The sequence below is a fragment of the Saccoglossus kowalevskii genome, chromosome 12 (assembly GCF_978046115.1).
Source record: "Saccoglossus kowalevskii chromosome 12, keSacKowa6.1, whole genome shotgun sequence".
NCBI classification, from domain to species: Eukaryota; Metazoa; Hemichordata; class Enteropneusta; family Harrimaniidae; genus Saccoglossus; species Saccoglossus kowalevskii.
In genome coordinates, this window is record NC_140652.1 from 967,899 (window position 1) to 982,567 (window position 14,669).

Sequence of the window (14,669 nt, forward strand, 5' to 3'; positions counted from 1 at the left end):
CCTACGCAACACGGCGATCCTTTCTGTTCTTCTCAGAAACTTAACAATAATATGGGGAGGAGATTTGGATACTCTAGATGCAGGTCGGTTTCCTGTATAGATTCGGTGCGCGTTTTCTATCATTGCGGCAGGGTCTTCGAAACCAAGCTTGTCTTTCAGCAGATTGATGAGTGTTTAAATGCAGTTCTCTCCTGTGCTCGTCTCAATACCACCAAATCATAGGTTGAAAGACCTTGAATATCGTGTTATCCTCAGTGCTTCCTCTTCGCTTTCTTTCAGTTTAGATTCCAGTTCCCCAATTTGTTTTTCGGCTTGCTCCAATTGACCATTAACGACCATGTGGTTATTTTTCAGTGTTTTTCAGTTCGGACACCTCGATTGAAGTTCAAAATCTTCCTATTTTTTTTCCATTATTTCAAACGTTTCGGTTATAGAGCGCTGCTCGTGTCCATTTTCTTCTCCAATCTACAGAGACTAGTTTTCAGAAAGGTCTTGAAATCGTCGTCGTTATGCATACCCTTTTTGTGTTCACTTTCACTCCCGCTAGATTTATGCTCGTTCTCATATGGGACCTTCGTATCACGTGCAGCCCGAGTGACGAACCCCTGCAGCGAATTCGGTTGGTTCGATGTCGTTTTAGATATCTTCGATTTTGACGTTTTCGGAGGCATAATTATTCATGCACTTTGTCCAAGTTTACCACAAGCACTTCAGGTTGCCGAGTTCACGTTCAAATTTGCGGAACCTTCGCTATTTTACTGTTAAAATACCCAGAGCCCACGAAGCGAGTCGGTCAGAGATTCATTTACATGTCATAACCATTGACCTACAATTGTTTAATTGTGCATATACTATGGATATTGAATAAAACTTTTTAGTTGTTCCAGAAACTTTTCGCGCCCATGCAATGAAAATACCACATCAATGGGAGGCCTTTTAATGTCATGCCTGGGACATTTCCTGAACACTTATTAACAAAACAATAATAACATTACATTACAAGGTAGTGTGTGGAAGAAAAAACTGTTGCAGATTATCCCAGTGTCTAGCAAGAAGTATACAAATTATATATGCCAGTGACTAACAAGGAGTATACTATATATATATCAATTACAATCATGAAATATTCATTAATTTTATCTTGCACAGTTATAGTTTATAACATTCTGCATGTCTACCATTATTCAATTGGGAACAAGCAGGCAGTTTGTTTAAAGAGTGTAAAAATTAAATACTCCAGTATTTGTAAAGTATTTGTAAATGCACCAAATCACTGAAAAATAATTAAACCATTATACGGCATGCCAAAAGTGCATCTGAATTGCTCTATGAAAATTGAATTATGCCAATCATAATTGTCATTGATAATGGTAGTTCCTCACAGTAATAATGTAAATTATACATGTCAATAAATTACATTTTAAATAATTCTTACATGCACTGTCAAAAATTAACATACATGCCAGAAAAAATTGAAAATGTACCAAATCAATGAAAATTTTCAAACGTTTAAAATAAATCATTTTGTACAGCCAACCACAGTTACTAGAAGAACGGTTAGGAAACTCTTGATTCTTTTGTTAGAATGTGTGTCTCGGTAAACAAAGAAGATTTAGCATACTGCTGACATTGCGGCAATCATAATTTGCAAAAAATTCCATATTCGGATGTCTGTTATGTTGTTTTTTTCTAACAAATTCTCCCAATTTATACAACATTGTCAGGATTTGGTATGAAATAAAAAAATATTCAAATTAAACTGCACTATTAAAACAGAAAATGAAACTAACATAGTTTGCTCATGAAAGACTCACAGATTCTAATTCAATGTACTATTTTGTACATTCTAATTTCAAAATTTGTTCACCATGTCAGCAGACGCAGACTTACGAGCGCTCTACTGATACGATGACAAATGCATCAAAGTGAAGTCAATGGATAATTAGTATATCTAACAATAGAGTTTCCTAACCATTCTTCTAGTAACTGTGAGCTGAACAATTTACAATGACATTACTACTATACTTACACCTTCTTCTTCTTTTTCTTCGGTCGTTGATACGGAAAATTGGGTCAGCCGCTCTTCGAATGATGATGTCGATACTTCCCGGTTCGATGTCCTGTCAATAAAAAATGTGATATGTTTCAAGACTTGCATGGAGGCTTGCACTGCCTTGCCCGAGTATATAGCATAATCTGAATCTTTAAATGATAGTTATAGTTTTATATATAGTTGATTATTATTACAACTGTTTCTAAGCTGTTGTGTTGTATTGTATGTTCCAAATAAAGCAAACTATCATTATAGTTGTATATTGTTTATATAGGTTTTTTAAAGAGTTTTTGCAAGAGCAATAGAAATAGAAACCTACTTTATTAGGTGGTACAGATGCCCTGTGAGGTTAGCCACCCATTGTGATACTTTTACAGTGTTCATTGTTGTTCATTTTTTCAATCATTCTATGGTTTAATTTATTTTAATTATTTTGACTATAGATTAACAAAAAACATGTCCAAAGATTATGTAATCCATTTTAAAATCAGGTAAATGAGTGAGGCTATTTCACATGATAATCATACCAGTTATACATGTACTACTATTATGCAAGTTTTAATTATGTATTATTGAATAGTCATATAATATCTTACCTTTGTCGTCACATCCTATGTTCGGGCAAATTTAACAAAACAATCAAGAATTGAGTTATATGTGCACAGTTTTTATAAATTATTGGGGCCCACCAAATTAATTCAGTTCAAGTGTGATTACAGTGGCGGATCCGGGGGGGGGGGGGGGGGGATGCCCCCCTAAACACATGACGATTCATATCATCTGGATTACGCATAGCTTCTCTGCGATTTTCGCTCCGTAATGTAAAGTGAAGCTCCCCCCTCCCCCAATACATTTTGCTGGATCCGTCACTGTGTGATTTAATACATCACGTTATCATAATAATAATAATAACTTTTATTAGAGAAGAAAATTGTCATTGTGCTTGGAAGTTAGCATGTAAAGTATAAGATGATTTAAGATAGGTAATAACATGTTTAATGAGTTTTATTTCTGATCGATCTGTATTATAGAGTTTATAGGATGTAATGAAATGTATTTTATCTTCAATTATGTTACACATCCTGCAAACTCTGTTGTCAACTGGTATTTTTGGTCTCTTGTAACGTCCTAGCTCTATTTCTAATCTGTGGTTGCTAAGTCTCAGTTTAGACATAAGCTTAATTTCCTCTCTCTTATTCAACAGGTATAAATAAGGTGATGTGCTAATGTCATCTTTTAATAAAGAATATGTTCTCATTTTTGAATCTGGTCTTTTGATACGTTTATTTCTTTGCAATTGCTATACAGTTTACAACAGACAAGTGTGATTATATAAAATCGTACCTGGCTGAATGCGCTGGTTCAAAATCGGCAATGGAGAATCCTGCATAATATGAATAGAAAATAACGATTATTTAATGCTCATGTGAATGGATTAACATGGATCATTAATAATAATTATTAGAAACAAAACTATCCACTTTGTTTGTTTCTTTCTTTCTTCTTTGTTGTTCAACTTTTGAGGTGTCTTTGGATGTCCAGAAACTGTTGTGATGTACAGTATGTTCCAAATAAAGCATTCAAACTATCATTTAGTGAATTATGGTTGTATATTGTTTGTATAAGTTTTTAAAGAGTTTTTTTGCAAGAGCAACAAAACCTACTTTATCTACCTGAGGCTGGGCACAACGAGTTTGGGAGTGACAGAAGAAACCCTAAGATATCGTAAATTCAAATGACAGCATAATTTTGTAAAGCAAGCTAGGTGGACTCCCGGAAGTAGTCTTGAAAGCGTCTAGTGCTGTGTTGTTGCTGTGCATTTCTGAAAAATGAGCCATTTTCGGTGTTCATTGCCGTGATTTGGAGAAATATGTGAGTTTCTACGTCTACATTGAAACCAGGTAAGTCAGTTTTAATGTCTTATGAAAACATCGAATACGTCCCTTCATATTATTGGTAACTAAGTCATCGGTGAGTAAACAGTCACTTGTAACTGAAAGAAAACCAATCTGCCGGCCCCTGTACTACAAGGTGGTACCAGTTTCAGAAATTCGTATTTTTGTTTTTGTAGTGCGATTATTAGTATTATTATGTTGTATTATTAACTATCACCTTGTGGGCTTTTGCGATTACCAAAACTATTAAAACACATAATGACATCCACTGTTTCCTTTAATTTGTTTGAATCTTGAAAATACTGTGAAAATTTTCCAATTTTTCCCTTGAAATGTTTTTTCTGCATACAAAATGCATGGAAAGTTTCTCAAAAGACAAAATTTCACTGAGAAACTACAACTGAATCTGAGAAAATTGAGTGAAAATAAGGGATTGGTCGGCCTGGGGGTGGGCGGGGTCGGCAGATTCCATTTTGCCAGCTGTTAATCTCAGTTGACCCACCCCCTATAAAAAAAAAAATGAGTGACCCCCAAAAACATTATATTTTAAAACTTAAAACATGCTGACCCCCCTAAAAAACAAACAAAGAAACATTAACAGTTTTGGCTCTGACATGATTACAAAATGTATTATACAATACAATACAATACAATAATACTTTATTATCACCGTAAAGAAATTACAATCTTTTTTGGGCTCTGAATAATAAGTTAAATTAATAAACATGAACACAGATTAATTATAGTATCAAAAAACAAAGAAATATGTGCATTGAAAATATCATGGTTTGCCATAATTTTGACATAATTTTTAGTGTTTGCATTTAATAGACCTTAGAAGGGGAGGGGAAGCATGAAGCAAAAAAAATGACTACAGAAAAGGCTGCAGGAAGGAAGGAAATCTATGCTGCTGAAGATAGTAAATAAAAGCAAAGCTGTGGAGTACTCACTCGATATACGCCCTTATAAGATAGGAAAAGAGGATTTGAATCTAGGTGGTTTGAACTCTTAGAAAACTAAGTTGAATTTAAAATATCTTTCATATCTTATAGACCAGGAAAGCTTTACACCCAAAGCACAGTCTGTGCTTATGAAAACAAAGGAAACTTTAATTTTTGCTTAAATTTGTGTTGGATTTTGGTATTTTACAGAGCAATTTATGCATATTTAAAAGTTAAAAAAACAAAAAACTATTTATTTATTTTTTCATTATTTATTTTATTTTATATATCAGCATTTTCACAAATTTAACTTTTTTGACTTGCTGAACAAAAACTGTCACTGCTCTTTGTACTAATTGCTGTGTTGTCTTTCCGTCTCATGTTATAATTGGATAAATCCAGTAAATATCTTATACAATGGTGACTTCAGACTTTAAATAAAATAATCTGATATCAGCAGCACATGGACTTGGGATGTGTTTAAAACTTAACTGTATAATTGGGGTTCTAGCCGCATTGCATAATCTGTTAGTTATTTGGCAACTTTAACCTCAAAATATTTAGCCTATAACATTTTTTGCATCAACATAGTTATTATTAGGAACACATTTGTACGATTAACTTTTTTATCGTTTGTTCTGAAATAAAATTTTTAAAAATATATGCATGAGCGCGTGTGAATTCTGGAAAACATGATATCAAAAATAGGGTGACCCCCCTATTCGCACAATCAAAAACAGGGTAACCCCCCCCCCCTACTGATCCACCGACCCCCCCTAGGTCGAAGTAACTGACCAAGCCCTAAACCTTAGAGGGAACACTGATGACATCTTTAAAACTTTAAAATGTTGTTAACTGTACAACAAGTCTCAGAAGTGTTATGGCAGCCAATCTGCAAACTCACTAGCGAATTACATCTTCTTGACTTTGGTTGGCTTTTATGAATATCACTGATGCTGTCTTGTGGCCACACCCACACTGGTCAATTCTATATTACAATAGGGGCTAATCAAGGGCCTTACATTTGGATGGCGATTTCGGTTTCAAATATACCAGGGAAATGTTCTATTCGTTTGCAAGGTATTCTCAACGCAAAAATGATGAATATATGAGTAGTAAATTTTATTAGTGGAATCGTTTGGCTGTGAAAGTTTGTTATTTTCTCCCTGACTTGTAGGAAACTGAGAACCCCTTTTTCTCAACACGTCTCTTTATTTAGTTTCAAGCTATGTTCAAGATGGCAACCCCTATAGTAAATATCACATTTATCATATTATCACATGTACGCAAGCAGACTGTGGTTCTGACCAGGGAAAGGCATGGGAAAATTATGACAGAACACCCTATTATTTGTTATGAATGCATAGGGTTCTCAGATTTTTCTTTTAGTCCCTGTCGGACGTATATATAGTTAAAAACGAGGACTTATATTTTGTGTTCCGTCCATCCATGTGTTCATTTATCAGAGACATCTGGACAGATTTTCTTCAAAGCTGGTACAAAGACAAGTCAAAATGGGAAACATGCACATGCACATGTCAACATTTGGACATGTCATCAACTGTTTCAGTTATTTTTCATTTTCATTGTAATTTAGCCAAATGGTGGCTATTTTCATCTAAAACGAATAGAATCACAAAATTCAAACATGTCATCAACTGTTTCTCTGACATGCCTTGCCCGATTTCATTCAAATTTGGCATTGACATCAGTCATGGTGGGTTACTGATGCACGTAATTTTTTTTTTTGTGATTCAATTCAAAATGGCGAACTAGTGGCCATTTTGTTTTTTCCGAGTGTTCTGCTCATTTGACTGTTGTAATGTGACCTGAAGTGCAAATGAAAGCAAATCAGTTTTGCAAGTTGATAAAAATTGCTGACTTTTGAATGCCACATGCATCCTTCTGTCCGTCATTTCTAGTGCATGTCTGGACCTCTTTTTTTTTCAAAGTTGGTATATCACAAGTCACCATACATGCTTTGTTATATTTTGTTGACCTTCAACTGACAGCCATTAATTGTCCCAAAAATCTACATTTGGACATGTCTTTAACAGTGTACTGAGCTACGTAAACGCATTCAACGTCCCTTACTGAAGTATAGACTCAGAGTGGATGCGGCCACAAGTCTGTCCCAGCAAGATTTGAAAACCAACTGTTTAGTCAAAACCCAATCAGTTAGACAGTTCACTAGGGAATTTGCAAATTGGCTGCCACTCATTAAAACTATATATTTGCTACAGACTTGCTGTAACATTTTTGAAATGCATGTTTAGCACTTTTGAAACTTTTTCACGTTTGAAATGCCCTCTTGTTCACACCAATGAAACCTCTCATTTAAATATTTGATGAACTGTTCATTGTCAGTTGAGTGAGTCGATGTAATTACTTGATGGCTGGACATGGTTGTAATGATCTCATAACTGTAGATCCCGACTCTACAAACCCTGATAAAGCCTGGAAACGCATGATGTGTAAATACAAGAAAGTGAAACCATTGGCAACATCCGAATTGAGAAAAGAAGGTATGTAAAATTTGAATCTGTTTTATATCATTATCATTTCTGTTCACTTGTGAATTTATGTAGCTAACTTGTGTATTATGATCTCTATTGGTATGTTTTTTTATTGCAAAATGACTGACAATGTCAGCTTTTAAGCACACAAAAAATCACAAAGTCATTACTATCTAGATGTAGTAGGTGAGCATTGCAAACCTACCTGTGATTACTCAAATAATATTCTGTAAATTACAACTGGGTGTTGTGACTGCAGAAAATTGAGTACCGGGGTATCTAATAATATATTGTCTTAAATCATTGATTATAGCCGTTTTCACAATGTGCTTTATTCAGACTAAATAAAAATGTCAAAATGGAGTGACTTCCCAGGTCAACTGTTCAAATCGCTATTAATCATTATTATGTTACACATTTTATTCATCCATGCAAGAAATTTGGAAGGCAGAAATAAGCTGCAACATTATGAACTTCTCCACCACTGCATGAAATTTTAATCTGATACATACATGTATTGTTAACTATTATTAGAAAAGGAGTTTCATGCAATGATTCCTATGAATTCACACTTCTCTCAATGTAATATTATTTTTATGGACTCTAATGAAACAAATATATTTTTTACTATGAAAAACTACATATTCCGCCCGTCTAGTATAACAGAATGGCAGTGTATTAAGAATTAAGTCTCATAGGTTTTACAAAAAAGGTGTTTTGAAAAGTTATAAGCCATCTTGCCAACTGGCTGTCTGGGTAATTCTCAGAACATCTCCACAACAGCAAACATAATCTTATGAAAGACGTGCAATGCGACTTAAAATACCAGGATTTCATATAATTGTATAACTTGTGATGTTATCAGTATGCTACATATCAATTGTAGCATTTCATGGATAGTTTAGTAGATTCACATTCAATTTGTCCCAATACACTTTCGTCACATTCAGAATTTGCTGAAAGTAAATAGCAGGGCTCCCAATCTAGCTTGTTTACTTGAGCTAGGGAGAAATCCTCTTGCCATAGACAGTACGAGGCAAATGATGAAATATTGGATGAGGATAAGGGATATGCCAGAAAATACACTAATGAGCGAAGCTTGGCTTAAAAAAACACAACTTGGGTACATGAAATTGGGTAACTAGTGTGATTCAAATATTAGATGAATTAAAACCCATTATCTGGAAAAACAATGAGCTAAAACACAGTGAAGCTTTAATACCGGTAAAAGCCGTTTGTTAAAAACTTGAAGCACAGTCGAGAAAAAGGGAATGCACAATGACGACAACGGCTCAAACCATAAAAATAAACTGAGAACGTACAAAAAATGGAAAACATATTTTTCACTAGTAAAATACTTGCAAGTAATAAAAAACAGTTTTGTATATCACTCTGCAATAAACAAACTGAGAATAAGTACTCATCGCTTACAGATTGAAATGGGAAGGTACAATAACGTACCAATCTCTGATAGAAAACGTTCAGTTTGTGAAATTAAACAAATTAAAAATGTGCAACACTTTTTGCTGTTATGTCAGTTATACGCTAAAGAAAGAGAAATTTTGTTCAAAAAACACAACATTATTCATGATAACAAAAACAATGAACAGTTATTAATTATAATATTTTAAACAGTAAAGATGAAAACATTATAAATGATGTGGTGAAACACATCTATAACTGTTTTAATGTCAGTAAGTAAATCTTTATTGCTATCGTATCCAAATTTGAGATCTTGACATAAAATACAATAAAGTCAAATACATGTAATAATAAAAAAAAGAAAATACTAAATAAAAGGAAATACTAAAAATACTGTAAATGAATGAAATAAAAATACATATTCCAAAATAAGAGATAAATGAATAATTGTAATATAACGTAAGTAAATGTAAATTTGTGTTTTTTTTTTTTACATGTATGAGAAAATTCAATTAAAAGTGAAATGCTTAAACCAGCTTCAAAAAAACAATTTTTTTTAGAAACTAATGTTTAGAAATTTGAGCATTTTGATATTTTTCCCTGTATGTTAGTGTTAGTTATTTTTTATATGTTTCACGATTGTATTACTTTATTGTACTTTTCATCAAAACCTCAAATATGGGATGTGATAGCAATAAAGATTCTATTCTCTTCAATTCACATTGTCTTTGGTTAGCTTTACAATCTTGTGCATGGTGAACAAGACATATATTTACTGTGTCTATAGATATTCAGAAATAAACAACTTTTACCATGATTATCATTTTTTAGAACATTAATTAATTACACTATTATCTTGAAATATGAATAACTTGATTTGACAATTGATGGATTAACGTATTGTGATATGTGATACAATAAATGACTGGGGTGCTCTTGTATGCATGATGACCATGATTATATGCAATTTGTTGTTAGGATTATGTTGTGCATATTGGATGAGTTAGTATCAGGCTAATAAATAGGACGAATCAACCATGGAGCTCCATGAATCAACCAAGATACACATTTAGTGTGTCTATGATACTATGCATTAACACCTCATGCAGAAAATACATCAAAATACATTGTATTGTTTCAAGTCTATGAAAAACGTAAAACTCGGTCACCAGGTTATTGTTGATTGCTTTTTTTAATTGCAGGCTATACCAGGTTTGTCTGTGTGTCTGATACTCATTCTAAAACCGATCATCGCATGATGCCTCCCATTCCTGATGGTGACATTTTATTACATGCTGGTGATTTTACTATGCACAGTGGTGTCAGTGAAATTGATTTATTCAGTAAATGGTTAGGTATGTGTTTATAGATAGATAGATTGACACAAAATTTAATATAAAAACTTATACATGTTATCATAATTTTCTAATTCAGCTTCAAATTTAATATGAGCTTGTATAATCTGACTATTTTTACATGCGAGTAAAACATGAAATTCATCCACAATAGACTGTTCATTACATTGAGAACAAGTCATTGTCAATGACACGTCCCCGTTCCGTTCATATTTGAGTGACATATACATTCAAAGCAGATCATGACCGAAATGCACCTGCATATGTACAACACATTGTGCTAAATCTGAAAAAAATCCATCCATGCATGACTGAGATCCGGTTCTGGAATTGTGAAAATACGCGATTTTGATGCATTTTCGGCCTTAAAATGGCCATCATTTCGCTATTGTTAAGCAGATCATGAAACAAATGCACATATCTATTTGTGACATGATGTACCATGTGTGTGTGAAGTTTGAACTTGATCAATCCAGACATGTCTTGGATACGGATCCAGAACTGAATTCTTTAACAAAATGGCCGCCAGTCGGCCATTTCGAACCCGATCCGAAAAAAAAAAAACAGACGTGCATCAAGGTCCTATTATGTTTAATGTATGTACCAAATTTGAACAAAATCCATCCATGCATAACTGAGATACGGGTCCGGAATGGTGAAAATGTGCGATTTCAATGCATTTTCGGCCTTAAAGCGGCCCCCATTTGGCTATCGTTAATGAGATCATGAAACAAATGCACATACATATTTGTGACATGATGTACCTTGTGTGTGTGAAGTTTGAACTTGATCAATCCAGACATGTCTCGGATACAGATCCATAACTGAATTCTTTAAAACAAAATGGCCGCCAGTCGACCATTTCGAACTTGATCCGAAAAAAAAAATGACGTGCATCAAGGTCCTATTATGTTTAATGTATGTACCAAATTTGAACAAAATCCATCCATGCATAACTGAGATCCGGGTCCGGAATGGTGAAAATGTGCGATTTCAATGCATTTTCGGCTATCGTTAATGAGATCATGAAACAAATGCACATACATATTTGTGACATGATGTACCTTGTGTGTGTGAAGTTTGAACTTAATCAATCCAAGCATGTCTCAGATACGGATCCAGAACTGAATTCTTTAAAACAAAATGGCCGCCAGTCGGCCATTTCGAACCCGATCCAAAAAAAAAAATGACGTGCATCAAGGTCCTATTATGTTTAATGTATGTACCAAATTTGAACAAAATCCGTCCATGCATAACTGAGATCCGGGTCCGGAATGGTGAAAATGTGCGATTTTGATGCATTTGAAGTTTGAACTTGATCAATCCAAGCATGTCTCAGATACGGATCCAGAACTGAATTCTTTAAAACAAAATGGCCGCCAGTCGGCCATTTCGAACCCGATCCCAAAAAAAAAATGACGTGCATCAAGGTCCTATTATGTTTAATGTATGTACCAAATTTGAACAAAATCCGTCCATGCATAACTGAGATCCGGGTCCGGAATGGTGAAAATGTGCGATTTTGATGCATTTTCGGTCTTAAAATGGCCGCTATTCGGCTATCGTTAATCGGATCATGAAAAAAATGCATGTGCATATGTCCCATATAATGTGTGATGTATGAGTGAAGTTTGAACTTAATTGGTCCATGCATGTTCGAGATACAGGTGATCACGGACGGACGGACGGACGGACGCACGCACACAGAGCAAAACATAAGTCCCCGTTTTCGGACTGCGTCCGAACGGGGACTAACAAAACTTTTGCTCTGGAGGTAGCTTATAATAAATCTAATTTTTTCAATTGACAATGAGTGAGAATTTTTGAAGCTAACTCTGTGTTGAACATTTTTGATTTATTTATCATTTACTTATTAAGTACGTAGCTTGTTCTTTTCTGGTTTAAATACAGTTATAAATTAAATATTATAGTAGATTTGTTTTAATTTTATTTATCACTACAAAGACAGCAGAGCTATTTCTGCAATTAAGTTGCTTGTTTCAACAACCTAACAGTAAATATTGGATTTGTTTTACAGAAGGTTTGCCCCATAAACACAAGATTGTGATTGCCGGAAATCATGACCAAGCGTTTGATCAAACTAGATGGCCATTACTTAAAAAATATTTTGGGATAAAATTCACAGATTCTAAATTACAGTTGAAAAATTGTATTTACCTGGAAGACAGTGCAGTTACTGTGCTTGGTTTTAAAATCTATGGATCACCATGGTGAGTTTAAAATATAATATTCCATGATGTTTACAATATCTCTACATTGTAGTGGATTATTGTATGATGCTTATTACTCACATGCAGGCAGCCGCAATATCACCCAGGTGCTTTCAATCTTTCAAGAGGGCAGGCATTATTAGATAAATGGAACATGATTCCTTCCAATATTGATGTTCTATTGACTCACACACCACCATTAGGTAAGTATGCAGGTGTGCATTAATTGTTGTGCACCTGTAACTCAGACTTATCTTGACTGATCATATCCAAACTCGCATCTTATATGCACCTGCATTTGTTTCCTGATCTGATTTAAGATTGCCGAATTGTGGCTATTTTAATGCCAAAGATGAATCAATCAAGCATTTCTGCCAATATGGAATCAGATCTCAATCATGTATGGATAGATTTTATTCAAACTTGGTACATACATTGGAAACTATTGAACCTTGGTGCATGTCATTTTGTTTAAAATTAAAAATTGCCAACTTGTAACCATTTTGTTTTAATGAATAATAATAAAAAATTTTATTTCTTCAGATACATACACACTCATTTTATCATGTAATTGCTATAACCATAACATATTAATGACACTGATATACTTGTACATTTCATCATATCAGGTCACGGTGATGAGTCTACTTTGAATGGTCATGCTGGTTGTGTTGATTTATTGAATACTGTACAGCAACGTGTCAAACCATTGTATCATGTCTTTGGTCATATACATGAAGGTAAGAACTCTACTTGTATAGATTACATTAATTTGTCTTGTTGTTGATTGCATGGTTATCGTAAACATTAAGGTAGCAACCTACTCATGATTTCAAATATTCACAATTTATTCATTTTCCAATAAATTGCACTTCAGGGCACAAGGCTATTGTGTCACCAGCATTTTAAGTTTAGTACTAACATGTATGCTATTGGAAAGCATTTTAAGTTTAGTACTAACATGTATGCTATTGGAAAGCATTTTAAGTTTAGTACTAACATGTATGCTATTGGAAAGCATTTTAAGTTTAGTACTAACATGTATGCTATTGGAAAGCATTTTAAGTTTAGTACTAACATGTATACTATTGGAAAGCATTTTAAGTTTAGTACTAACATGTATGCTATTGGAAAGCATTTTAAGTTTAGTACTAACATGTATGCTATTGGAAAGCATTTTAAGTTTAGTACTAACATGTATGCTATTGGAAAGCATTTTAAGTTTAGTACTAACATGTATGCTATTGGAAAGCATTTTAAGTTTAGTACTAACATGTATGCTAATGGAAGCATTTTAAGTTTAGTACTAACATGTATGCTATTGGAAAGCATTTTAAGTTTAGTACTAACATGTATGCTATTGGAAAGCATTTTAAGTTTAGTACTAACATGTATGCTAATGGAAAGCATTTTAAGTTTAGTACTAACATGTATGCTATTGGAAAGCATTTTAAGTTTAGTACTAACATGTATGCTATTGGAAAGCATTTTCGCACAATTGCTCACGAGATCATTATTTCAACTAATCAGTCATGCAATTTTCTTTCTCCTCTCAAATGAACACAACTTGATTTCCTGTGCATATGCTTCATGTGCATGGCTGGTAGATAGAAATAAGGTTGGGGTGAAATAGTGTGTTTAAAAATAAACGCGGCAAGGTTTTTCTTGATCTGGGGGTCATTGTATATATCACACTAACATTGTATTTGTTGATTGTTTTTTGTCAGGATATGGAGTTACTACAAATGGCAATACAGTATTTATAAATGCAGCAATTTGTAATGAGCATTTTAAACCATGTCATGAACCAATAATATTTGATTTACCACATGCAACAAGTTTACCTGATGAATCATAGAAGTAACAGTGATGTTATTGGACATTTTTATATAATTACACATACTTATAACTTGTATACTTGAAAAATTATTTATTTAGTCATTCATTTTTTCATGTTTTGAGATGAATTGTCACATATATAAAACAGGTGTCACCAATTCTAATTACTAGTTTCTTTTCAACTTCTGTTTCTGATTCTCACTAAACCAACACAAGCTCTTTGTCTTTTCATCTATTTGTTGCAAGGCTTTTTGTTTTTAGAATTTTATAAAAAATGCCTGTGGTTTCTTAACATTTTTTAGTATTTGTATAAACACAAATCGAATGAGTAAGATTTTATATTAAAATAATACATAAAACATTGGCTTTCTGTGTCCTAATTGTTGCATATGACTTTATTACCGGTATTATAGTTCC

At 33.6% G+C, this 14,669-nt stretch overlaps 1 protein-coding gene across 2 annotated transcripts; it reads left to right on the top strand.

The window, feature by feature from the left end:
- Positions 1-2,801: 2,801 nt before the first annotated feature.
- Positions 2,802-14,615, top strand: LOC100367171 (metallophosphoesterase domain-containing protein 1-like). 2 transcript variants are annotated; one of them, XM_006819237.3, is made up of 7 exons: positions 2,802-3,954; positions 7,257-7,414; positions 10,030-10,182; positions 12,221-12,413; positions 12,501-12,616; positions 13,043-13,153; positions 14,141-14,615. In XM_006819237.3, exons 2-7 carry the CDS (start codon positions 7,282-7,284, stop codon positions 14,269-14,271), a joined length of 837 nt encoding a protein of 278 aa, XP_006819300.2. In that variant the 5' UTR covers positions 2,802-3,954; positions 7,257-7,281; the 3' UTR covers positions 14,272-14,615. The 2 variants fall into 2 exon arrangements, with proteins under 2 accessions (XP_006819300.2, XP_085362453.1); XM_085506327.1 differs by lacking the exon at positions 2,802-3,954 and having other exon boundaries at positions 6,680-7,414.
- The last annotated feature ends 54 nt before the right edge of the window (positions 14,616-14,669 follow it).